The 26876-nt window shown below is 35.4% G+C and overlaps 1 protein-coding gene across 13 annotated transcripts in view; it reads left to right on the top strand.

The window, feature by feature from the left end:
* LOC125238886 (phosphatidylinositol 4-phosphate 5-kinase type-1 alpha) overlaps positions 1-26876 on the top strand; it is a 112853-nt gene that overhangs the window by 74655 nt on the left and 11322 nt on the right. For 3 of the 13 annotated variants that reach the window (XM_048146361.1, XM_048146363.1, XM_048146373.1), the window contains 5 exons: positions 3668-3755; positions 10108-10170; positions 12219-12224; positions 14501-14575; positions 15931-18415. In XM_048146361.1, coding sequence (XP_048002318.1) covers positions 3668-3755; positions 10108-10170; positions 12219-12224; positions 14501-14575; positions 15931-17027 — 1329 coding nt within the window. In that variant the 3' untranslated portion in view covers positions 17028-18415. Of the gene's footprint in view, positions 1-3667; positions 3756-10107; positions 10171-12218; positions 12225-14500; positions 14576-15930; positions 18416-18947; positions 18987-19937; positions 20178-22585; positions 22800-23583; positions 23691-24661; positions 24784-26876 lie in introns of those variants that run through there. The other 10 variants (XM_048146367.1, XM_048146369.1, XM_048146362.1 and 7 more) reach the window with 7 other exon arrangements.

The raw sequence follows: 26876 nt of genomic DNA on the forward strand, positions 1-26876 counted from the left end.
AATGGGTCGGTATTCGATAATTAACTGTTCAAACACCACCAATAAAAGCAAGGGTGTTAAACAAAGTGTTTCCTATCATCGGTAAGTACCATTTGTCCTAAAATATTTTTTATTAAATAAAAAACACGATTTTCCTATTTTTATCATCAAAACATTAGCTGACGTACGGCCGTCAAACTAGTTTTCCATTGCGGCTTTAATTTGACGAGTCCGACTTAGCGTGCGTTTAAAACAAGCGATATAAAAATAGGCTATTCAAACTGTCGAGACAAAGTGAAGGTAGATTTGTTATTTTGTTCGTCGAACTCACGTCGAACTTAAGAATAGTGGTGCACCACGGAACTATATCGTCATGTATGCTGCGATTTCCTTATTCGATTTAAATCGATTTTGCGAAGCAGTGGAAATTATAATTATGTTTTTATATTGTTATGAAACTATACATATAAAGTACGAGTGAAAAGTAAATTAAACTTTAAAATAGGTTACAGTTACGGTATTAACGTTGAATTTGTGGTCGGCAGAAAAACAAATCTTATACTATTAAACGAGCAATTCTTGTATATTTATTTATTTATTTATTTATTTATTTATATATTTATTTATATATACCGACGATCTCGGAAACCGCTCTAACGATTTCGCTGAAATTTGTTTTGTGGGGGTTTTCGGGGGTGAAAAATCGATCTAGCGTAGCCTTAGATCCCGGAAAACGCGAATTTTCGAGTTTTCATGAGTTTTTCTTTCGCATTTGTAAACGTAAAATATGGTCCTTAATTTCGCCGCGCGCGCATCGATTCCGCTTAGCTCAGTCGCACGAGGTCGGTCTAATGTACGCAGATAGATCGTAGGTGTCAGGGTTTCGAATCCCGGCCAGAAATTAAGTTTTTGTTTTTTGTCTTTTTTTTTTGTTTTTGTATTTATAAGAGTTTTTTTTTATCTAAAGACGTGATATATTAAAATAGAACCGAGCGAAGCTCGGTCGCCCAGATATTACAAACATAATACGCTCTATATTTATTATGAATAAAAATAACTCTAAAAATGTGTTAATGGTTAATTATATTTATATATTACTAAAAGTTGTAACAAATAACATGAGGATAATGCTGTGAGTACATGGTCGATTTTCTTAAAAATATTACGAAATATTAACTAGTATTAATACCTACCTACTAAAATCTTTGTTCCTGGCCTTAGGCAAATTATATACCTACTAGTGAATTGTTTGTCATCTCACGAATACAGGTATATACTTACTTCATTTCACAACGAAGATGAACATCCGATATTTTTAACTTCGGCGGGCATCCCGCACGCAAACTCCACAATCGATCGAATGGGTTACGCGGCGACAACGTTCCCATCACTAAAGTACACTCGTGACGTCATAGGCTCGACACAAAACGTTACACGCTCGGTTTCGCTGTTAATCGCCGAGCATTTTCCTTCTATCTTGATTTAGTTCTGTGTGTATACCTATCCAACCTCACCAGTCATTACGTAAAAATATGAATACATGTAATATTAAAGTAAAATCCATAATCCTACGGACCAAATTGACAAGTAAGTGTGAACGAATGTTGCCACAGTTTGGCCAGTGTCGTTCTTATCGATATTAAAATTATGATTACATCGTAGATTTAAGGTGCACCCAGATTCAGATTCCGCGATGATGACGCGAGAGATATTTTTTTTATTTCGAAGCAGCAATAATATTATTCGAAAATTATATAGATATTTATGACATACTTGCCATAGCGTGACAGATAATTGATTATCGTCGGACATGGTATTTTATTTTTTACCTACAGGCTCGGAAACCTTTTTATGTTTTAAAACTAGTGGGTAAAAATGCATGGCATCCATCCACTACCTCGAAGATACATAGAACAAACCAAAATGTGTACCTCTTATTTGAAACTAATATACTTATTCTTGATTTAAACTTGTCTGTTGTATGTACTTTACAACTTGTCGATATATTGTTATCGACATATACCCTTCCCTATTTTAATTTTGCTGTTCCTGGTATCATTTTACCTGTCAGTCATTTGTCAATTTAGTCCGTAGGATTATGAATTTTACTTTATACTATAACATAACATACAATACATTACAAATACTCTTTATTGCACACCTCAAAATAAAACAGAAGGTATAGGAATAAAAATATTACAACAAGGTCAAAACCAGGCGGTCTTATCGCTAAAGAGCGATCTCTTCCAGACAAGCTTTATGTAGTGGAAATAAATAAGGTTAATATGTCATTAGGTGTAGGTGTAACATAAAATAAATCCTAATCTTCGTCACTATCTTCGCTTATTGTGACACTCGTGTCATTTTGAAAAAGTGAGCTCAATTTTTCATTGGGTCGAGGTATTTTCGACAAGTATCTACCATATGATAAATAGTATATAACAGCTGCTACGTGAGAACAGCAACCTACTGTTCTTAGACCATTTGCACATTCACAACAATAGGTACTGTTCTATACTATTTATTCCTAAAACCTGTGGGTTATATTTTATTAAAACATTTATACACCTTTTTAGATATATGACGAGAATGAATCTGAACTTTTAAAATAGAGGTTTAAAACCTCTTTCAATGGGTACTGCTGGTATAATGATTTATGACTAGGCACCTAATCTAAAAAATCACTATGTTGCTCCACACCGATTCACTTGAAATAAATATATTTTTATACGAAAAGAGATGTCGCATTAGTGTTAAAAAAATGGTGGGTGTCGCTGACTCACAAGTGTCAAAAAAAAAGTTTGAAATATTTGACAGCAAAAATGACCAAGTTAATGTTGACATAGAGACGTCTAGTTTTCTGCAAATATATTCCTCTTCAAGCCATTAATAACATATTTTAATTACAAAAGAATCGGATCAGTAGTTTTTAAGATATTTAGGAAAGTAAAAAAAACTTTAAACTGACGTTTCTCGAAAACTGTCAATAATTATGACATAAAACTTGACAGATTAATAACTAGTACTATGACCAATACATAGGATATACACATTGGCCAATAACACCAGGGGCACTTTTTGTTAGCTTACCCGGCTATAGCCTTTGACAAAAGCAAGTGGTTTAGTAAATTAAAATATCGGCCATTTTAATGAATTATTATGTTGATCTAATTATTTAAATAGGGATGACGACTACATAAAAAATAGCATACTGTTTAGTCCGTCAGTTAGATCGTCCAAAAATACTGAACACATATGTTTCGCTTTATCTAATTAATGAAAAAATACATAGACATACACTTTTAAGTAAAAATGGCACCTAGGCGTGACGTCACGCGAAACTTAAACGCACTGTACCGTCGTCATTTTTCGTTTACGAGAAAAAAGAAAAAAATATGTGTCCAAATTGTTTTGATAATCTAACTGATGGACTAAATAGTTTTTTTTAATCGTCTCGTCTATTGGTTACGTAAGTTTCTTCCTTATGTTAAGTTCCAATCATTAATAATGAATCTATAAAATGTTATCCTTATTCCATGACGTTCACTACTACTTCTCTGCCACACTTTGATCTATTCAAGTCGGTTTAACAAACTGATTTATTTCCTCATATACTCTTACGTACATAACATGGCGACCCTGCCATAAAGTTCAAGCATATTTTTTTAAGAAATTCTTTCGTTTTCAGGACACTGTGTCAGTCCACAGACCCAACTTCTACGCTCAAAGGTTCCTCGATTTCATGGCCAAGACTGTCTTCAAGAAGATACCTTCGTGTAAGTGTTACTTTGAGATAAAAGTTATCATTTATTTTAGTTAATAAAGTTAAGGAAAAGGAAATGGAGGCACACTTAAATGAACAAAATTACAACGTTGTCATAAGTATATCTAGAAGTAAAAATAGGGCGCTATAAAATCGAACTTTACTGTATATCTTTAGGCATAGATAAGAAGATCATACCACCCCATACATCAAAATGCGACCGCCTAAGAACGCACATACACTACACCACACATAGATGGCGCCACAAAAAATGCCTTGTTGCCATCATTTGTAGATTGGCGTTAAGTGTCACTTTCGAGCCATAATGCTATGTCAAAAGTGACACTTAACGCCATCTACAAGTATAATCGAAACTATGTATAGTGTAGTGTATACGCGTTCTTACGCGGTCGCATTTCAATGTATGGGATAGTATGATCTTCTTATATTTAATCTATGATTTAGGTATTTAAATGTAAACAAAATCTACCAACAAAAGGCTCTTTAATTCACTTGAGGGTAACTCAAAACATTACTCGACCAAGCTAAGTTGACACCGATAACAGTACGTCTTAATTTCATAGAATTTTGACTTCGAAAAATCCCTTCCTTAATCTGTGTAAACATTGTTTCATCACACTCGCTCGTAAACGGTGTTATTACATGCCTGCGTGCTGATACGTAATAAGCTATTTTACCTTCCACGATCTGTCAAAAATTCCAAGATGGCGCACGAATGTTAGAAATTTCGTATTTCAATACGTAGTTGGTAAAACGTTACCTACGTTTTATTTTAATACATTTAGTTTAAAAAAAAAAAAAATAATCTGTTTATTTCTAAGAAACGTACATGCATTTATTACATACTTAACTGCTAATCTTAAATTGAAAATATTATTTGAGTTCAGGAGTCTAGTTACATATGAATTGTTATTTATTTTATTTATACATAATTAAGTTATTTCGTTTTTAATAAGTGTTTTTTCAGTATATAAAGAGCTTGGCTACAGGTTCGACTTTCTAATGAGTCTATCAATTCATTTGGGAATCTATTCAGTATCCGCGGTAATGTGCATTTCCATACTCTTCGCCCGTACTCATTGTTAGTTTTTACGATCTCGTATGGTTATTACTTCGCGAGTGTGATGAAAAACATTGTGTATATCACGGGCGGCTGAAGGATTACGAACGGGAGGCTGATTGAAGCCCCACTCCGAAGGCAGGAGGGCTTTAATAACTCGAGTTTGCACTTTCCGTCCTTAATACACTTTACTGTTACAATTTAACATTATAAGTTACCGGGAAAGTCGATGTTTCATTATATTCCCCGGTCCCGGTCCGCGGTCCCGGGTTCGAATCCCGGTAAGGGCATTTATTAGTGTGATGAGCACAGATATTTGTTCCCGAGTCATGGATGTTTTCTATGTATATAAATATTTATATATTATATATATCATTGTCTGAGTACCCACAACACAAGCCTCCTTGAGCTTACCGTGGGCCTCAGTCAATCTGTGTAAGAATGTCCTATTTTTTTTTTAATGTTATTTACATCCTTTTGGTAAAAAAACTACTAAGTATACTTATAACGTCTTAAATACAATTTAAGTGTGTTTTACCTATAATTTCCTACTTTTACATAACTGGGATATTATATGTTAGGTCGTAAAATAAAATACATAATTTTATCAATTCCTTTCTTTCTTCTGTTCACTAGGAATCATGTAATGCTCAAAGCAATGTCGATTCCTTCTTGGGTGAAATTTACCAAAATCAATTATCCATATTATGAATGGAAAAAAGTGTGTGTCTGTTTGTTTGACCGTCTTTCACGGCAAAACGGAGCGACGAATTGATGTGATATTTTAAGTGTAGACAGCTGAAGGGATGGAGAGTGATATAGGCTTCTTTTTGTCTCTTTCTAATCCTCCGCCTCCCCAAAATGGAGAGTGGACGTTATGGTAATTCAGCAATGTTGAAAGAAAGAAAGAAGAAAGAAAATTTATTGTCACAACACCGAGTACAAGGAAAACATTAAACAAGTTACTTCTAAATATATAAAAGAAGAAGCTGACTGACTGACATATCAACGCACAGCCGAAACCGCTGGTCCTAGAGATTTCAAATTTGGCACGTAGGTTCCTTATATAGTGTAGAGGAGCACTAAGAAAGGATTTTCCAAAATTCACCTCCTAAGGGGGTCAAATGGGGGTTCAAAGTTTGTATGGGGAAACAAGATTAGTTTGACTATTCTATTCCTAAGGGGGTCAAATGGGGGTTCAAAGTTTGTATGGGGAAACAAGATTAGTTTGACTATTCTATTCGAAACTTCACAGGAAGATTCCTTAAGACATATGACTGAATACGTGTTTCAGGTTTTTTGAAAATTTAACCCCTAAAAGGGTGAAAAGGGGGTGATAAAGTCAAAAAATCAATATGGGTATCGTTTTTATGGTTTATCGGGTCGCTGATCACGATAAATACAACGTTTTTAAAATCTAACGAGGCGGAAGTGAAATACCTTCTCCCCTGTTGTGGTGCAATGGGGTTTAAATATCAAAAAAATATATAAAAGAAGATGTTGACTGACTGACATATCAACGCACAGCCGAAATCGCTGGTCCTAGAGATCTCAAATTTGGCACGTAGGTTCCTTATATAGTGTAGAGAAGCACTAAGAAAGGATTTTTCAAAATTCGCCTCCTAAGGGGGTCAAATGGGGGTTCAAAGTTTGTATGGGGAACAATGTTAGTTTCACTGTTTTATTCGAAACTTCACAGGATGATCCTAAAAACATATGACTAAAGACGTGTTTCAGGTTTTTTGAAAATCTAACCCCTAAAAGGGTGAAAAGGGGGTGATAAAGTCAAAAAACTAATATGGGTATCGTTTTTACGGTTTATTGGATCACGATAAATACAACGTTTTTAAAATCTAACGAAGCGGAAGTGAAATACCTTCTCCCCTGTTGTAGTGCAATGGAGTTTAACTATCAAAAAATATATAAAAGAAGAAACTGACTGACTGACTAACTGACATAATATATCAACACACAGCCGAAACCGCTGGTCCTAGATATTTCAAATTTGGCACATAGGTTCCTTATATGGCGTAGAGGAGCACTAAGAAAGGATTTTTCAAATTTCTCCTCTTAAAAGGGTGAAATGGGGGTTCAAAGTTTGTATGGGGAAACAAGATTAGTTTGACTATTTTATTCGAAACTTCATAGGAGGATTCCTTAAGACATATGACTAAATACATGTTTCAGGTTTTTTGAAAATTTGACCCCTAAAGGGGTGCAAAGGGGGTAAAGTCAAAAACACATGGGTATCGTTTTTATGGTTTATCGGGTCGCTGAACACGATAAATACAACGATTTTAAAATCTAATGAGGTGGAAAAGAAATTTTCTCCCCTGTTGTTGTGCAATAGGGTTAAAATATCCAAAATAGCCATAAGTATAGGTTTAGTTTTTATCTTTACTTCTGGTTCAAGAGATTTCAAAAAGACACGGAAGTTCCTTAGAGGAAGTTCACCTCCTAGCACGATAATTTGACAGGGACAGGGACAGGGACAGGAACGGGATAGGGTTAGGGTTAGGGTTAGGGTTAGGGATAGGGATAGGGATAGGGATAGGGATAGGGATAGGGATAGGGATAGGGATAGGGATAGGGATAGGGATAGGGATAGGGGACGGGGACGGGAATAGGGATAGGGGAGGGACGGGGACAGGGACGGGACGGGGACGGAGATGGGGACAAGAATAGAGATAGGGACGGGGATAAGAATAGGGATTGGGGTCGGACTAATCGGTTGGCAATCGATATCTAGGCAGTGTAAAATGCAGGTGGCTCAGTGCGAAGGGATTAGTAAGTAGGCATCGGCGAGTATCCTGCATCCGTAATAACTATTACATTCAATGTGCTGTAAGAAGATCGTTGTTTGCTTGCCTTTTATATGTTTACGTTTGCAATAAGTATAAGCAAAATGGAAAAAATTGTAAGCGACAATGCAAGGAAGTACTTTTTACCCTACCGACCATAGCGTCGAGATACTGGCTATGTGGTTTGTATGAAGTTTCCCCAGTATAAATATTTATATAGGTAAAATACAAACATATTCGTACCTACTACCTACGCTGTGGTCGCTGTGTAACAATTCTACAATCATTGCAAGAATTTCTTTTAAAACAATAGTAATATGTGTAAGGTACAGTCAGCCAAAAAAGTGGTTTACCACTTTTCGATCAATAGAGTCGAAAAGTGGTAAACCACTTTCTTGGCTGACCGTACAGCAAATAGATCAGTTACAATGGCCCCCCAGTCGAGAATTGCCCCGCTTTACCTTAATCGAAGTAATCGCGGACAGATGTACCTACAAAGAAACCTACGGATCCAAATGAAAATCTTATTTTTTATAAACGTTTCAATAAGAATACTTTTATTACGCGGGCGAAGCCGCGGGTAAAAGCTAGTAACCTATAAACTTAATACCTAATCTAAATCTTAGACTACTGTAACTTAACATTCTAAACATTTGTTGTGACAAATGGTTTGAGCGTCAGCATGATGCTGAACAGCGTCGACACAACGTGAGTGACACTGCAGCGCTGTTTTTCAGCCCAAACCATAATAAAAAATGTTCGATAACGCGAGCGCAGTCGCTGGCTACAGCTAGTAATTACATAAAAACATTTTATATATTTGTCTTGTTCTCACAAATAAGATTTGGTGTAATTTGAGTGAGAAGGACATACATATCTTGCTATTTAAAGTAAAAGCTTGGCATGTTTTTACAAATTTTAAAATTGTTGTTAGTTAACCTTTTTAAATAACAAAAAATATTGGTGGAGCTATAAATCCTTCTTCAATTGGGGGAGTAAGGCCTAATATGGGCCCGGCAAGAAACTCGGCAAGACACATATTTTTAAAACATATTATTACCTCGATATTTTTTGTAAGCGTTCAATGGATGGTTGATTGGTTCAGTATGAAATAAATTTGGTAAATTTCACTCAAACTTTAGCTAAAATTTCCAAAGTAAAACTATTGAGTGGAATATAATCCTTATTGTTGTAGTTTTAAGTATTAAATTCCTTTAATGTCAAGCTAATCATATGTGTTTAATCCTTTATGAAGGTAACGAGAGTAACTTGTGTGTGTATGTGTAATTTTGAGACAAAAAATATATTTTTAAATTTAAAAAAATTAATGGAAAATTTTATGGATATTTTCCTGCATAAGTTTATAATAAGTCTCAAAATTACAGTTATTATATATGACAACACTTTTTAATATTTAAGTTGATATTTAAGTCTCAATAGTATAGTATGGACGCTAATCACGCAGTGTTTCGTACATTGACCCTCCTGTTTCTCTCCCTATCATACACGCATAGTTAAAATATTGCTTGGCCAACAAGATGTATGTATGAGCCCCTGTGCGAGCGAGAAAGCAATATATTTATGCGGGTGGGATTGATGTAGGAAATGTAGGCTCAATGTATGTAATTCTTCATGCTTAGCGTACTTTACTGAATAAATGCTAAATTCACATAAATCCTAAATTAGCTTACTCGTATCGTATGTTAAAAAAGTATTGTCAGATAAATAGGACTGTGTCTAAGACTAGTGATTTAAGTGATTATACAGTAAAATAAGCTAACCAAATTAGCAAAGAGTTGAAATAACGACAGTCTGGCACGGTCCTAATAACCCTGTAACAAATGCTAACGTTAAAGGAAGTACGCTTAGCACACGCAATTCTGTACATTGACCCTGTCTCTATCACACGATTGTAATTGTACTGGGCCCTAGACCATTCGTTCGAGCGGTGGGGGTCGATAAATAGGTTATCCCTTACCAACACCGAAATCATGACGAAACAAATATACATTTTGGTGAATCACATTATGACATCACATGTCACTTTTGGCTAATAGCGGATTTTGTTCTCTATATTGGGGTTGGCCACAAAAAAAGTTGTTCGGTATGAGATATCCAGGTACCCACCCCTCGGAGTACGGTTAAACATAACCACAGTATAATAAAGAGTACTATCGTACAGTATGACCATTCCCGCTCCCCGCTGAAAGTGCCGCCCGTCAAAAACGTGAACAGTCGACCTGTCATATTTCACCCATACAAGCATAGTACGCGTTCACTTACACGAGCTTAGACTGTGCTAAGAACGCGCCTCTTTCATATATTTCATCGCCAGTGTCTGAGGTGTGACATAACTAAAGCACATTATATTCATGTCCCATAACACTGGGAGCGGGACAGCCTACTCGTGCGATAGAGACAGCAACAGAGGTCAACGTACGGAATTGTTCATGCTCAGCGTGGTTTCTTTGCAATGTTATCAGTGGACCTGCCCGAGATCAAAGGGAACCACCGGAAGTTCCGGACTCTGGTCACAAGCTACATAGGTACTGTAGGGTGTTTGTTTGTGTGCCTGTCCGTCCAAGGGTGTTGGTGGGGGTAGATACTTTAAAAAAAAAAATTTTTTTTTGGTAAACGTTTTGGGGGAGGAGAATCAATTATAAAATTGATACTTATTATCAAATAGACAATTGAAAAATAATAATATGTAAAAAAAATTTGGGGGGTAACGCGGTTAGGTTTGGCTAAAATTTTAATTACAATTATCAAACGACAATTTTTGCAAATAAAAAAACTGAAATGATTGTTTTTTTTTTAAAGTAATTGCATACCTTTAATTTATAGCCTCCCAATTTAGCCATAATTGAAATAAAATTAATTCCATAATCTGTTAGCAGTTGTAATTTTGACCAGTCACGTGTCGTCGTTGTCCGAACGAAAAGACATCAACGCGTTCCAATAAATAAACCATTAAAATAGATCAAAGAGTTGAAAAGAGAGATTGGTCAGTTTAAAATGAAGGGGTTAATGACATTGACTGCGTAGAATGAATTGATATACTAGGCACTTTTCTTGAAAATGTTATTAAAAAGTAGAGTTAGAAGTTTTTTTAATTAGTTAGTGGTTGCTATCAGACCTCTCGGAATTACCATATTGGCATGGTGGAGGTAGTTTTTTTTCGTGTTATTTTATTTTATTTTATCGTAGCTCAAAAGTACTTAGAAACGCGATTTTTTGCAAATGCAAGTCGAAAACAGTCAGCTTCATAAAAAAATGTATGAGAATATTAGAAATAGCATGTCTTTCGATATTTAGTTGAAAGCATGTACGGTTTATTGTATCCTCATAGTAATTAATTTAAAATTGATAACATTCAGCCGGTTGTGTTTTTTTTTTCGTGTAATGCTCAAAATAAATGTTCGTGTAATGACAAACATGTATGCTAGTTTTATACAGGTATATTAGTTTTATTGAAATAATAGATATAATATAAGAAGATCATACCATCCCATACATTAAAATGCGACCGCCTAAGAACTAACATACACTACACTAGGGATGTTACGAATATTTGCATTCGCATTCGCATATGCGAATGATTCGCATTCTTTTAAACATTTGCATTGACATTCGCATTCGCTTCAAACGATGCGAATGTTTTGCGAATGCGAATGTGTGCAAGTCGCAGCTTGTTCCTCGCCCGCGCCGGCCGCTCCAATTGCTGCTTGTCGACTGTCGATTCGCGCATGCGCACTGCGTACGAATTTGACCTATGATAGGTCAAATTCGTACGGCGTGAAGTTCGTACTCGGCATTTTGACCAATAGTAAGCATTTAAAATTTTTTACCTAGCGGGTTGTTGGTGATTGCTTGGTTTTTATTTTGGTTTTTTATGAAATTCGCAGCGATATTCGCATTCGCATTCGCACATTCGCATTCTGAATATTCGCATTCGCATTCGCGAATGTGACACATGCGACATTCGTGACATCCCTACACTACACCACACATAGATGGCGCCACAAAAAAAAAGTAGCTTTCGATTATACTTGTAGATGGCGTTAAGTGTCACTTTTGACATAGATTTATGGCTCGAAAGTGACACTTAACGCCAATCTGCAAACAACCGATAGCAACGAGGCATTTTTTTGTGGCGCCATCTATGTGTGGTGAAGTGTATGCGCGTTCTTAGGCGGTCGCATTTGAATGTATGGGATGGTATGATCTTATATTTAGTCTATGATGGAATGTACTTTTACCCATGTGATAAGATTTAAATTAGATTTTAGTAAAGGGCCCACCAACACCCTAAACAAAATTTCAGTAGGCATATCGCTGGTGGTGTTTTTTTATTTAACAAATTAAATCGTTTAAGTTCTTTCTGTTTCGCATTCGAGGCATGTCTTAGAACACTTTTATTTACAATTGGCTTTTTTTATTTTCAAAAAACGCATTTCTGCATGACTTTATCTAGTCATGCACGTCCCCAGTCGACCCTTTTGTAATTTTGTATGGAAATTTCGAAAAATAATATGTGTTTTTCCCTTTTTTTTCCACACAATTGTCCGTCTGCGGAATGTACGCGTCCATGGAGGTTTGAGTAAGTCTGGTCGTTGGGTTCCAGCATGTCCCGTTTTGGTCGAGCCTCCCCTTTCTTGTTGTTTCGATTGTCTTGTTGCGTTTTTAAACACAATGATGTTATAATTATTAGGAGAAATTAGTAAACCGTTGACGACAAATTATTTCCATATATTTTGTATTTTTTTGATTCAAATTTTAGAAATTTAAATTATATAAAAAAAAACATTTAGAAATAAGTTCCAGTATAAATAATCGGTTGCAAAATTGGAAGATTTCTAACATGCTACGTCAGAAGAGAATAAAAGATTATATTTCTAAATGTCTTAACTGTCTAATGCGTTATCCAACTTACAAAATATATAAAAAATGGCCGAATCTCCCAAATTAGTTATCTTTTTAGTTACTACGTTAATTTTTGCCAAACATATGTCATTGATTTGACGTTTTACGTTTATATAGCCTTTTACAATCCGACAAACAAATATAGCATCTAATTAATTCAAAAAAAGATCTATGAAATAAACTACTCTGTACACGCAACATACTTGTCGATCACATTTGACGCAGCTAAAGGTGTGAGCCAAAGCTATACACAGCCATATCACTGTCTCGCTCTAACATATGTGCCGTCATCTGAGTAAAGGGACCTTATTTTCGGTGGCGCTTAGGTCCCGCGGCGTCGTATTTGTATACGAACATCGTTCATAACGCCTTAAGCGCCATCGACAATAAAAAAAAAAGTGAGACAGTTTTATTACATTACACTTTCTGCCAAATTGTAGAACAGTTTTTTGGCAGGAATAGGCTCCCTTTCATCACATTACTGTTGTTTCAAGTTACAAACATAGTTAGTTACTTAATACTACTTACTAAATTATTTTATTTTAATTACGTATTTAACTAGAGTCACATATAACAATACAACTACAATATCAATGTGTTTAAATCCATCTCGGTCTGCTCCCCCTTGCTAGTTACATCGTCGTAGTTAGTTACCCAGTTTGGTATTGTCAGTCATCCTGATCAGTATTGAGTGTTTTTGATGCGCCAGACGCCATTTTGTGACTGTTTTTTTTTTCTGTAACTTTGATGGAAAAGGGTAAACATTTAATTAAAAATTTAGACTAAGTGTAAGATACTTGACGACCGGTCTGGCGCAGTCGGTAGTAACCCTGCCTGCTACGCCGCGGTCCCGGGTTTGAATCCCGGTAAGGGCATTTATTTGTGTGATGAGCACAGATATTTGTTCCTGAGTCATGGATGTTTTCTACGTATATAAGTATTTATATATTATATATATCGTTGTCTGAGTACCCACAACACAAGCCTTCTTGAGCTTACCGTGGGCCTCAGTCAATCTGTGTAAAAAAAAAAATGTCCTATAATATTTATTTATTATTTATTTATTTATACTGGTCCCACCAAAAGTGAGAAAGTGGTGATCGGCGATTACTGATGTGTCGACGGAAAGTTTCCAAAATTCTGAAATTTTCACATAAGAAAACTTCGGAAACTTTCCATACCTTGTATGGACAATTTTATGAATACTTTTTATTGGCAAAAAAAAAAGAAATTCTCATATAACTATTTGATACATTTAAATACTTACCCTTTTTTATCAAAAGTTATTTCGTCAGTTTCCGAGCTCTATCATTCTCCTGTCTATCAATCGTTTTGAGACATTTCTGTTGAGCATGGTTTTTCGAAATTTTTTATTTAATTTTCTTTAGACTTAGGTATCTCAGGCTTTCTGCCTATTTTTTTTTAATTTACGCAACGCCTTAACTACACGATTTTTTTGAGCAATGCTTATTTTAATGAGCATTTTAAGTTTTTATTTAATATCACGTTCTAGCTAATGTTTAGAATGTTTTTTTTTTTATTGAGGTGTTTTTATAGTCTGCTCTTCCACTGTGAATAACAATAATTACATGCATTTGTGTACACGAAGAATGCGTCTATTTTTCAGTTAAATTTTTAGAAAAATAATATTGTCATCCTAAAATAGACTTTTTTACCACATTTTTTTTAAATAGCATTCAAAAAACATCTCAATAATATGTAATAATAAACTTCATTTATTTGTATGAACATTGTGGGCTTTGATATACCTACATAGTCGTATTTTCTACAAGATTTTCTATGCTTTAAATTTGTTATTAATTATGAGTCTTTAATTCCTTTGTTTAATTTTTTTTTAAATTAAAGTGGTTACACCATTTGGCTCACGGCTCACAGCGTTCATACAATAAATGAAGTAAAGCGCCCACAATAACGCCATTTTGTAATATGTAGCCCTGAAACACTCTCCTTCGAAGAGGAAAAGCATCAGCAAGCCGGTTCGGCCGCAGGAGGAAATCGACACGCCAGGTACAACTTTTTTTTTAATTTATTGGTTTTTGGTGTTCCACCCTGTATAATATTCAGAGTGGACGTGTTACTCCCTGTATAATATTTACACTTATACAGTCACCGGCATAGATAAGTGATGATTTCTGTACCTTTTTAACTATAAAACTCCCGTGAGACTCAGACATATTTAAAAATATTTTAAGCGGGTTACTCGCGTGTTAAGTCGATATAGCGTGCGACATGTTTCGATCCATTTTCGAGGATCTTTCTCAAGAGTAGCGACCCCCCCTCCGCCCGCCCTCATTGCCGCACACACCGAGCAAGCGCCCGCAGTATGCGTCGCGCTCTCGACATGTAAATGCGGGGTCGCTACTCTTGAGAAAGATCCTCGAAAATGGATCGAAACATGTCGAACGCTATATTGACTTAACACGCGAGTAACCCGCTTGAAATATTTCTGTACCATGTCGCTTTAAATCGTTTGATAGTTTTGTATGACATTTCAAACAAGACGTTAATGAGACAAGGTATAGAAATCATCACATATCTATGCCGGTGACTGTACAGGGTTCTCGTGTGACACCCTGTATAATATACAGGATTTTCGTGGATGTTTTTTGGACTTGGATTTTGAATTTATACTGAAAGCGTATGCTAACATAAGTTACTCAAATTTTAGCGTGGTAACTGTCATACTTTAAGAATTCTAATGAATTTGTGTTAGGATGACCACTGTCAAAGACACCACGTTTTTAAGATATTTGACCGTAGCAAGCATTTTCAGTATTAAAAATCCTTCATCATCATCATACAGTTTGAAATGAATCGTCTGCTATTTTAACGTGGATTTAGAATGCCTGGCTAGATATAACATATTAGTGATGCGCTGATGTGTATTCAACATTTTTGATCTTATTATGAGGATCAATTTGGTGGCAATAAACATATGATACGTTATTAGTTTTGGTAAATTTTTCCTATTTAGAATCCAGTTTTCTCTAGTTTTTAATTTTCCAATTTGCGATTTGGAATATAATGTTTTATTTTTCTTTAATTGTATGTATGTATATTATATACATATTATTTTTAAGTCGATTCATTTCAAGACCTACCCATATCACCTACTAACCCTTAATGTAGTAATTTTTATTTTTTAACAGTAGTTTGAACCCCTCCTAACAGTGAATGCGAATGGTACCCATATATTATTATACATTTCAGTTTATTTTCTCCCCTCCCCTCCCCACCCCCTTTTTTATTTGAAGTAGTTTTTTGAAACTCGTTCGCGTGTGTCGTGGCAGCAGCATGGAGTGAGGAAGAATAAACTGAAATGTACCAAAAAACTACACTAAATATCGCCTACTGTTACACAGGACGAAAGTACAACAAACCTATCAAAGACTACAACCCAGAGTTGATGAAGAACCGCCTATCGCCCAGGTCTTCCCTCAGATCTAGCCTCAGCGACTTCACAGACACAACCATATCTACCTGGAACCAGAGGCATCCTCTCCCACAAATACCCACTGAGTACCCTTCAGTATTATCTGACAGGCTCAAAAACTTGGATAGAGATCGCTTCTTCCAGCGCAGAATAGATTTCGACACGTCCAACCTTAATCCGAGGGACCCCGGACCTTCATTCTTAGACAACGTTTATAGAGCCACAATCCAAGATAGAATGGACAGCCTATCAACTCAATTAACCAAAGTACTCAGCACAGGCGCGGGCAGTTCTCATATAAACGGCAGTCTAGCCGACAGCGGAATACAAACAGACAATACCAGCACCAGTGTACCTCAAATATATATAGAAACGCAAGTGCCAGGCAGTCCTGTCAAAATTCTCAAAGACGCAGCAGTCGACACTAGAAACGAAAATAACCTACAAGATATACCGTTTATCGATGACGATGAAGATCTTAGTAAAAGACGAATTGTTCTAGAAAAACATAAATCCATGTCCAACATACCCGAAAACATAGAAGACGAAACTGTAGTCGAGAGACTATCAAACAGCTATAACCGATCTAAATCACCATCTTTCATAGAAAAATTCAAGAAATTCTTCACAGACATCGGCCTAGTTAAAGCTGAAAGCGCTGATATAACAACAGAAACTAATAACCCTAACACATTACCTAAAAGTCTAAACTCTAGTTATAGAACCAGAAGCGTTACACCTACCAGGAGTTTAGAGACGCGAGAAGCATCAACGTTACCAAAAGACATGAGATTCAGGAAAGTACGGTCGACGCAAACTGTTTATATAAGACAAGAATCTCCTATATCTATGACGCGAGATGCAGAACAACAAACTCATGTGTCAGTTGTCAAATTGAATGGAAACGAGGCTGAAGACGAGAAGGTAATTAGGGATGTAGTTTATATTAAGAGTATCGAAAAAGCAGAGATATATAGTACTAATGACAGCGGTAGCACTATTATAGTAGTTCCACCAGCTGATTGAGATTTTTATCTTAATATATCGGTGTCATTTTCTATGTTCACTCCTGTCATGTGTTTTTAAACTTGACAAATTGACGAATATAATGTGTCTTACACAATTTAGAACGAACTGTCAAATATTTGAGATACTTGAGATATTCTAGACAGAACGGATTGGTGAATGTCATTTGTATGAGGAAAAAGGAGTTGGGAAATATTATGTAGGATTTTGATTGCTAATACTCTGAACGGTTAATGTTTTCAGTGAAATTGAATCAATCTTGTTTGAAAGATTCGTAAATTATTAAAATTGTAAGGAAAAATGAAATTAGTAAAAAAATATGTCTTCAAAGCACAAACATAAAGCATATATTATCAGTACATAAAATAATGTATTAATGAAGCACAAATATTATAAAGTTGCCGTTACTGGATGAAAATTCAATTCTTGTTCGCTCATATCTAAACCTAAACTCTTGTCAATCAAGTGAATTAAATACTACTTCATACACCTGTAACAGAGTTCCAAATATAATGAAAAGCGAATATAGATAATATCCTGGTCACGGCACCAATTTGTAACGTTTCTTTTATAAACTTGCTTATTTTAATCAATCATTTACATACTGTATTAATCGCATCAATTCTATTTATTTACTCAATATTATCCTTTTTTACAATTATTTTGATAAACATTGTAAAAAGCGCCGATATTAACACTTAAAGGCAATACGATTAAAATCTTATAGAAAAAAGTGAAAAAACTTTCCACACAAAATGACATGATTACTGTAACACCATAAATGACATGATTACTGTAAAATTCATAAAATGGGTTCTTTTCCGAGGTTCTAAGTAGGTTTAGACAGTTGCTTCTGTACTATACTGCCCCCATCCAAATGCTGTTATCCTATTTTGATGTTTACATGAAATTGATGACGAATTACGATATTGTTTTGTTTCGCTTATGTTACTAAAACGCGAACAAATGAAAATAAGTATTGCTGTAATAACTTTGTCATAAATTGAATGAAATAAGGTTCGATACGTATTGAAGACATTCCTTATTTTTTTCGAATGAAAAGTATTGATAATGTCACAAACTAAACATGTATTTAATGAACGTGCCTTTCGAATTAAGAATTAAGAAATAATGTCATAAATTCATGATCAAGAAATTGATAATTTTTGTAACAATATGTTGAAGTTTACAAAAAATCTATTTTTTAATGGCGCTACTATGGTTAAGTCCAAATGAAATGTAAAACGTCAAATTATTCACCTTTTTATTATTGTTGTATTTAAGATATTATGTGAATAATTTTGACAGTCGACATAATGACGTTTGCGTAGATTATTAGAAAGAAATTGTATGTATATAAAGTTGTAATAAAAGATGATTTAGATGAAGTACTTGTTTTATTCTAGCCCATGTCAAAAACATTTTTGAAACGTCAAGCTTTATCATCAGGAATCTTGTTACATATTATTGTTGTAAGTAAAATTGGTTTTTATTTTCCAAAATATAATAAATAATAATGTTCACAAATAAATAGAATAAAGCACATCACGATTGCACTAATCAAGCTTGAGGTCTTTAAGATAATACAAATACTTATTACGAAACGAATTGTCATATAAAACTAAGCTAAACCCAAGAAATGAGTTACTATTCATCATAATCATATTATCAATAAAATGTAAAATCTATAAATAATTCCTGAACTTCAAAAATGACTTTCCAATAATATGCTTCATTGCAATGTTGACTTCAACTTTTATTTGAGTATTTCTAATACATATTTCTATAATAGTTTTTCAATCAATAGGTAGGTGCAAAATCCCGTCACGACCCAATCCTATGCTTTTTTTTACATATGGCTCTTGTTAACATATATATTATGATGTATATATTTATAATTTCACGCTACTAACGGATTAGGAGCGGCCAGCTCAAGCGGCGTGGCCAACATGAAAGCAGGTGAGAAATTATTAATTTTATATAAAGATATATAAGTATATACTATATCGTTGTAAAATATATAGTTGAACTAGAAATGACATATAAAACATATAGAAACTTCAGGAGGTCAAGTGTACTTGAATGTTCAGTTTAACCGCTCGGTGATTCCGTTTTCTTGAGGACATTAATTTATTGAGTTCACAGAAAACATAAAACTTGTTGTATATCTGTCGTGCTGAACTAAGATTACTAAAGATTTTGTGATAAACAATAATTATCTCCAATTAAAACATGAAGTATAATATTAATATCGACAAAACTAACATTTTGTCACTGTTAAGTCCTTGATGACTTCTACCGTTGGTTTTTCTTTATAAGAGTTTTCCGACCCATGATTTAAATTAGTCAAAAAATAGCAATAATATCCTTTCATGCTTTTAAATGGGTATTTGGTTAATGCTTCGCGTCTTCTGCTTTTTCTGAGCTTCAATAATTTATAGGAAGATAGTAGGGTAATTCAGAATAGTGAAAATGTACAATTTTAGAATATATTTTTGACAAACTAAAACTGACAGCCGAGGTGTATAAAAAATCTTTTTATCCATATCGATTCTTCCATGAATTTAGAATGAGTAATTTCCAAATATTTTCGTGATGTGTCCACAATGACCATATATTTCTGCGTAACTACAAGCCAAATTGAAAACTTATTGTCATAACTTCTGGTCTTTTCCATGCTGCTATGACCTATCGGATCTTTACTATTGGGTATCACTTTAATTATTTCACCTTCCTTACAATGCATGCACACACTAACGCACCAATACAAACTCATTCACGGTCAAGCTCAAAATAAAAAATATAAACTCAAACATGTAATTTTGGACATGTAATCTTCCGTACAAATATCGTAAACACTGTGCCAAATATCAATAAAACTTTTACTGTATAAATCGCTTTTTAATTCAGTCTCACTGTCTGACGTCACAGCGCATTTTACGCCGACGTCAGTGACGTCACCGGTGTCAACTGCCGCCAAAACAGTCCAGCAGACCGTTAAGTCTACAGCGGTCTCTGAGCCCGACGTAGCTTTCCCGGCTGTGTTAAAAGGCTCGACAAAACAAAGAGTCCCCCCGCCCGTCCCACCCCGAGGCTCCCCTAAAGCCAAACGCGGTGGCGGCAACTCCCAATCCAGTATTGACGCAAAAGGTGACTATCATTTAAACATTTCCGTCAACGATATACCGCCACAGACACCGATCACGAGTAGCGATGATGATTTTGTGTTCTACGGGCATGATTTTAAGTTCAAACAGCCTGTTGCATGTCATGTACCGCCTTCTATATCTGACCATTCCGTTAGAGTGACCAAGTTAGTTTCCTCTAACTCTTTCTTAGATTTTGCCGAAGAAGGAGAGAGTATAACTCAACGATCTCATCCAGGAAAAGGTCTTATAGCTCAAACGACTATGATGGCTAAGTTTAATATTGACAAAACTGTAAGAGAGCATTTGGATTCTGGAGAATACGATGATACTTCGTTTACAGAGTCGAGCAGTGAAGATCAGATTGTAATCCACGAACTTTTTGATGAAGTTGATTTAACTGATAATGACAGACAACCTGAGAGACCAGTCAGACAATCTAAAAGTCCTTCGCAGTTTATTAAAGGCGTTGTTACTAAAGTAGGAGATAAATTTACTAAAAAACCTCCACCATCACTAAGTAATACAGATAACGTCGAGAGAGTTAGTGTTCATAACGTTAAGTCATCAGATTTAATATTTGCGGCTAAGAGTTTGAAAAAGACGCCACGTTTAGACAAAGATTTAAACAAACAAAGCATTCAAGAGGAAGTAGAACTGAAAGTAGACAAGAACGGAGCTAAAGCTGGAATTATGTCTGGGCTAACGAAGAGGTTAAACTTCAACCAATCAAAGAGAGACAAAAATCGGCAAGAAGTAAAGAAACCTAAACCCAAGATTGAAATAAAAACATACTCTGAAGAACATTCTAGAGGCATGACAAAAGACGAAGTAGTTTGTCATAAGAAAGCTAAAACTAAAATAGATATGTTTCAAAAACATATTCTTAAGGTTCAGACAGATTCTGATGATAGTTCAAGGAGAAGTTCTTTTTCATCTTCTCAAGATAGTAAGCGTTCTGGAAACGTTTTAGACACTATCAAAACTGATCTAAAAGTAAAAGAGACAAAGAAAATATTCGAGCCAATTGAATATAGCCATGGCAGCTCCAGTTCTATTGATAGAAAAGTTTATTCTTTAAATACCACGGCAGTTGGACCCGTTGTCTCCAAATCAATCACAGGCAATGTTCATGATAAAATAAAGAAATTCTCACAAGATACAAATTCAGATAAACCTCCGGATAGAGTGCCTAGGAAGAAAAAAGGAAGTTTTAAAAAGAAATCTGATAAGAGAAAGATATATCGTATGAAGAAGGACATAGAAGAAGTACTGTAACGAAATGAAGTTGCTATTTTGGATAATGATTTGGCAAGAAATAAGATTTGAAACAGAAAATGGTAGAAGGAATTCTGTAAAGTTTTACTAAAGAAACATTTGGCATAAAAAGAGATTTAAATAATGAATTAATAGAGCGATTGACTAAATGTTTTTTGATAATGTAGATATAGTTTTTCTTTAGCATGACGTAGATTGTGTTGTGATTTGCGATTATTTACGAGCTAAAACTGCCAATATTTTTCGTGTTACCTATAGTAATTTAGCGTATTTTAGTAATAATCATTAGTATATACCCTTAGGTTTATTTCAAGCAATTACGGCACCAATATTCTATTTAAAATTTGTAGTTTAAATAGATTAATTTCTCATTTCCATTATTATTTTTACCTTTTTAGGGTTTTTAAACTATTTCTTATTCCTTTCCAAACATCCAAATTTGTTCCATCACATCCTGTACTTTTTACTACTACGATTCAACATTACTTATTTTATTTAGCATGATTTATTTAGAAATATAATTTATGTTAGTATCGCAGTTTTGCTAACTAACATCTACACCTGACGAATTTACTGATTCAAACGATCTATCAGTTTCTCCATCACCTAACACTTGTTTAGTGTTTAACTAGTTTAACCTTGACATTTAACAGCCTACAACGATATCCCTAAGTTAATCGCCAAGGTGGCGTCCAGCTTCAAAATCTATTCGAAATATTTAGTTCGCTCAATTTACTCGCATCTAAGAAGTATTACAAAATTTCTTTATGTCTAAATACTTGAATTACTTACTTCTTTAATTATGTTCTAGATTTTTCTAAATCTTGTGAAAGTTTTTGCGTTACGTTTTCATTTGTTCAAAATGGACGCCGCGCTGCGCGTTTTCCTTAGTCTATGCACACTAACCCAACCTCACAATATTACCAGCCAGGCTATATACGACAGAACATTTTACTTAGCTTACTCTAACTTAGCTTTCACGATCCAAAACTATACATACGCCAGAACATTGTACTTACCGTAGTAACATCTGCATTAGTCGGGCCGCGTCCCTTCATCACCATCCAGTTTCACCACCCAAACTATACATACGCCAGACCATGTAGCAAATGTAGTAACGCTAGCTTCCCTCAGCAATGCCGTCGTGTTGCTCAACGCCGCCGCCGCCGTTCGAAGAGCACGCGCCGCCCCGCACGAGCCGGACCAACTCGTCGTCCACGACGTCGTCCAGCGCGTCCGGACGACGGCGCGGGGCGAGTAGCGCCGCTAGCGTCATGACGACGTCGTCCGCGTCGTCGCTCGCGCTGACGCCCGCCGCGCTCACCAGCGCGAGGAGCAATGACGCCAGGTAAGAAATAAAATGATACTAAGTAGGGCGCGTAGCTAAATTGCTAGCTATTGGGTTTAGTAGAAACCATAGCGTAGCTATACTAGAAACCATAATCCAATTTTAGAAAAAATTTTACCAAACATGGTCAGAATCTCACATTGACAATGACATTTTTGTTAGTACCGGCAATAATATCAGTGTAATAATTATTATTATTTGGAGCCCGTCGTGTCCCACTGCTGGGCAAAGGCCTCCCCCCAATTTTTTCACTGATCATAATTGTAACTTTTCTTTTTCAAATTTAATGAGTTTCAAACTCATATTGATTATTGTAATTTGTATTTATACGATTTTGTATTAAAACAGTTGAATTAAAGGTTTTCTTTAGAACTATCAGTAAAAAAAATACTACATGTGTCGTTTAAAAAAATTATATTTACTATTGCATAAAAATTCCCTTGCATTAGGTAACGTTTTTGGAATTGGATACGGATACAATGTAGGGCGCGTAGCTATACTTTTTTTTTATAGTATGAATAGGTAGACGTTTCACCACGATCACACCTGATGGTAAGTGATGATGCGGTCTACTCTGTCATGAAAACGTCCACCCCCCCCCCCCATTTTAGGGAAGGGAAAGGGGGGGGATTAGAAAGGGACAAAAAGTTGCTGTCACTCCATCTCTTCAACTATCTTCACTTGAAAAATCACGTCAATTCGCCGCTCCGTTATGCCGTGAAAGACGGACAAACAAACAGACACACACACTTTCCCATTTATAATAATTATGGATGGTTTACAGTGTTTGCTGGACGCCCCCGGCATCTGTGGAGGGCTCTACACCAACCTGGACTGAAGGCACGCCAAGCTTCACAGAGTCCAGTAGCAGTGAGCAAGGCATGGGCACAGGTATGAATTCAACGACAACTATGCTCTTGGGGTCTCCCCAAACCTATCGACGCGGAATAATAACCTATCGGCTTTCGCCGATCAAAAATCGCTTGTTGATAAGTTTGTGGAAATCCTTAGCCCCATATCCAATACTCACACTAATATCGTAACACAAATATAAACGTTTTATACACATGATAATTACCACAGACCACAGGGACAAAGCTGTCCTCGAAACGTCGAATGAATTTAGAATTTAAATAGCGATAAGTTAAGTTTGCAATTTTAATGAATGATATGGTCCTTCGAGCCGGATTCAAATCATTCCAACTTCAATCAAATAATCACCAATCCCAAATTACTAGCAGACACTCCTAACTTATCCCCCTCGGTCAATCATCATTCTCCCCAATTATCATCAACTTCATCATAAAGTCTCATAGTCATGACCTATCACGGTCGCTATAACTCGCGATAAAATATAATAGATAGACATCTTTCAGAAAATACCATATTCGAACGTTTTTTTTGAAAGATGTTTTGATAAATTTTTATGTTATTTCTACTCAGAATCTACTCTCTTTTTCAATCCTAATGGGTAAAAAATTTGTTCCATACAATGTTTTCTTATTGCGTTACCATTTTTCGTACATTTTGTATAAGATAACAAAAGAGGAAAGTAACAAAAATGTATTTAAATTCTGGGTGCTCGTGATTCTGAGTAGAATTTACCTAAAATTAGACTTATATTGACCGGGATATAGACCGTGATTACCTTTTCCGTGATCATGATGCATGCAACTGCGTCGAAATATCGGGAGCTCGACAAAAATCAAAAAGGTAATCACGGTCTATATCCCGGTCAATATAAGTCTAATGAAAATGACCGTGAATCATTCAAAACTTTTACCTAAAATTCTCTAAAAATATCAAAATAAAAAAAATATAGCAGAAAAAGAAACGCTGAACAAATAGCAATGATTTTGCAGGCTACTCAATAACCCCCCTCCGCGGCGCAACCCCCTCAGACGGGCGGCGCTCCCCCCGCGCGCCGCCGCCGCCCGCGCGGACACTCCCACCCACCACCATAAACTGTCTCACCAGCGAAGTGGTAAGTCTACGTACATAATGAGAATTCTTTAAGTACTTGAGTATTCACTCGGCCAACATAACGAACATCAAAACGAATATTTTTTTCTAGTAGTTATGTTATAGCAATATTTTTTTTTTTACAAAATTATAAACCTTTTGTGGTCTTAAATTGTGGGGTTCAAATATCGCTTCCAAACAATTGTGCTATACGAGCGAATCAACTTTTTGACCAACAGCTTTAAGTGGCGTCACTCAAAATGTTTCTAAAATCACCAAGAAATCGTACTTCTAAAGTACCTAGTTACAAAGTTTATGTACTTACTCTTACTTCACTCTGTTTTCATAGATATTTGACAAGTTTTGAGTTGTAACTTCTAAGTTCTACTCGTACAGATAGAATTATAAGAGAAATATAAAAAATTGAATACTTTTTTATGATTTTTTTGAACATGGTCTAAAAAAACTTTTTGAAATTAGATTTTAGTGGACCGATTTCATGTGTGTGGGTCTCACACACATGAAATCGGTCGTATGTTAGGATTTACCTCGACTTTCCTAAAATTTTAAGAGAAATTTTAAATTCAAAGTACTTAATTAAAACAAGGTTATGACCAAAAAAATAGTTTTTGGCTCTAAAATTGTTCAACTTTACATACATACATACATATAATCACGCCTGTATCCCAAAGGGGTAGGCAGAACACATGAACTACTAAGTTTCAGTGCAACTCTTGGCGAAAAGGGGTTGATAGAAATCCAAATTGTGACATTGCAGTGACAGGTTGCCAGCCTCTCGCCTACGCCACAATTTAACCCATATCCCACAGTCGACTTTTACGACACCCACGGGAAGAATAGGGGTGGTGAAATTCTTAACCCGTCACCACACGGGGAGTTGTTCAACTTTGATGCCAAATATCACAGAAACAATGAGCTGTGAAGTATGATGAGATAATGTGATAGGCTTTCGGAACTATCATAATGTCGATGGATTCAAATGGAAGGTCATTGGCGCAGGCATGCCCCTTAAGACCTGGAATTTAAAAACGTAAACCATAATAAAGAGAAACAAACATGCCATAGTTTAAGGGTGAAATTTTATACCGAAGTTTTAAAGTTGCGGACAGATTTGAGTCGGTCAAAAAGTTGATTTGCCCAGATATCAATTGATTTAAATGAATCGGAAGGACAGTTTTGGTGGTCGGTTTGTTACTGTACTGATAGATGGATGATTCTTTCTGAACTCTAATGATCCCTGATAAAGTAGGAATCCAATTCAATACGATTTCTTAGATGTTGATGTTGGTCAAGTTCAATTAAAAATAATTGTGAAGTCACAGAGATTCAGAAAGGAGCAGAAATTATTTACTAATTAAAGTAATTAAGTATAATTTAGATTGTTAAGCTTCTTTCTTACTTAACATGCACGACTCATCACATGCTGATGGCCAGTGGGAAAAACATAAAACGAACAGTTTATTAATCCATCCTTTTAAAAGTAGCAATAAAAAAAAAGTAAAATCGCTGCAAACTTAGTGTTATTACTTATTAAACTTTGTTTAGATAATGCAATATTACGATAATCTAAATCATTGTGTTTTTAAGCTGTTCGTTTTTACCGACATCTATCCACGCACGCCTTACACTATCATATTTCTCTTAATGTACTATCCACCTAAGGCCCAAAGGTTTGATAAATTCATCAACCGTCCCTACGCATTGATTTGGCTTAAAGGACGAACATAATAGGCCATAAGATTAAAAAAAAAAAGAATTTGACAGTAACCAAGGATTGCCAGGTTAGGCTATGCTTGTGCCATCTGGAAATTATTTCGTCGGACCAGCCACAGTAAAACAAAGTTCCATTTATTATGTTTCATTATTGATTACTAAAAAAAAAGCCATACATATTTCCTTTAAAATGTATTTCAAATTTAACAGAGGATTTTTTATATGTTGGGCCTTAGGAGACTATACCTATTGCATTTATATACTAACATGCTATATTCCACTCACAGGTGCCTAAAACTTAAAACAAGTTAGATATACTTAGAGTCTGTTCCGAAAGTCAAAGAGTCGTGGAATGTATTGGACCCCATACATTTCACGACT

The sequence above is a fragment of the Leguminivora glycinivorella genome, chromosome 24 (genome assembly GCF_023078275.1).
Source record: "Leguminivora glycinivorella isolate SPB_JAAS2020 chromosome 24, LegGlyc_1.1, whole genome shotgun sequence".
Taxonomy (NCBI): domain Eukaryota; kingdom Metazoa; phylum Arthropoda; class Insecta; order Lepidoptera; family Tortricidae; genus Leguminivora; species Leguminivora glycinivorella.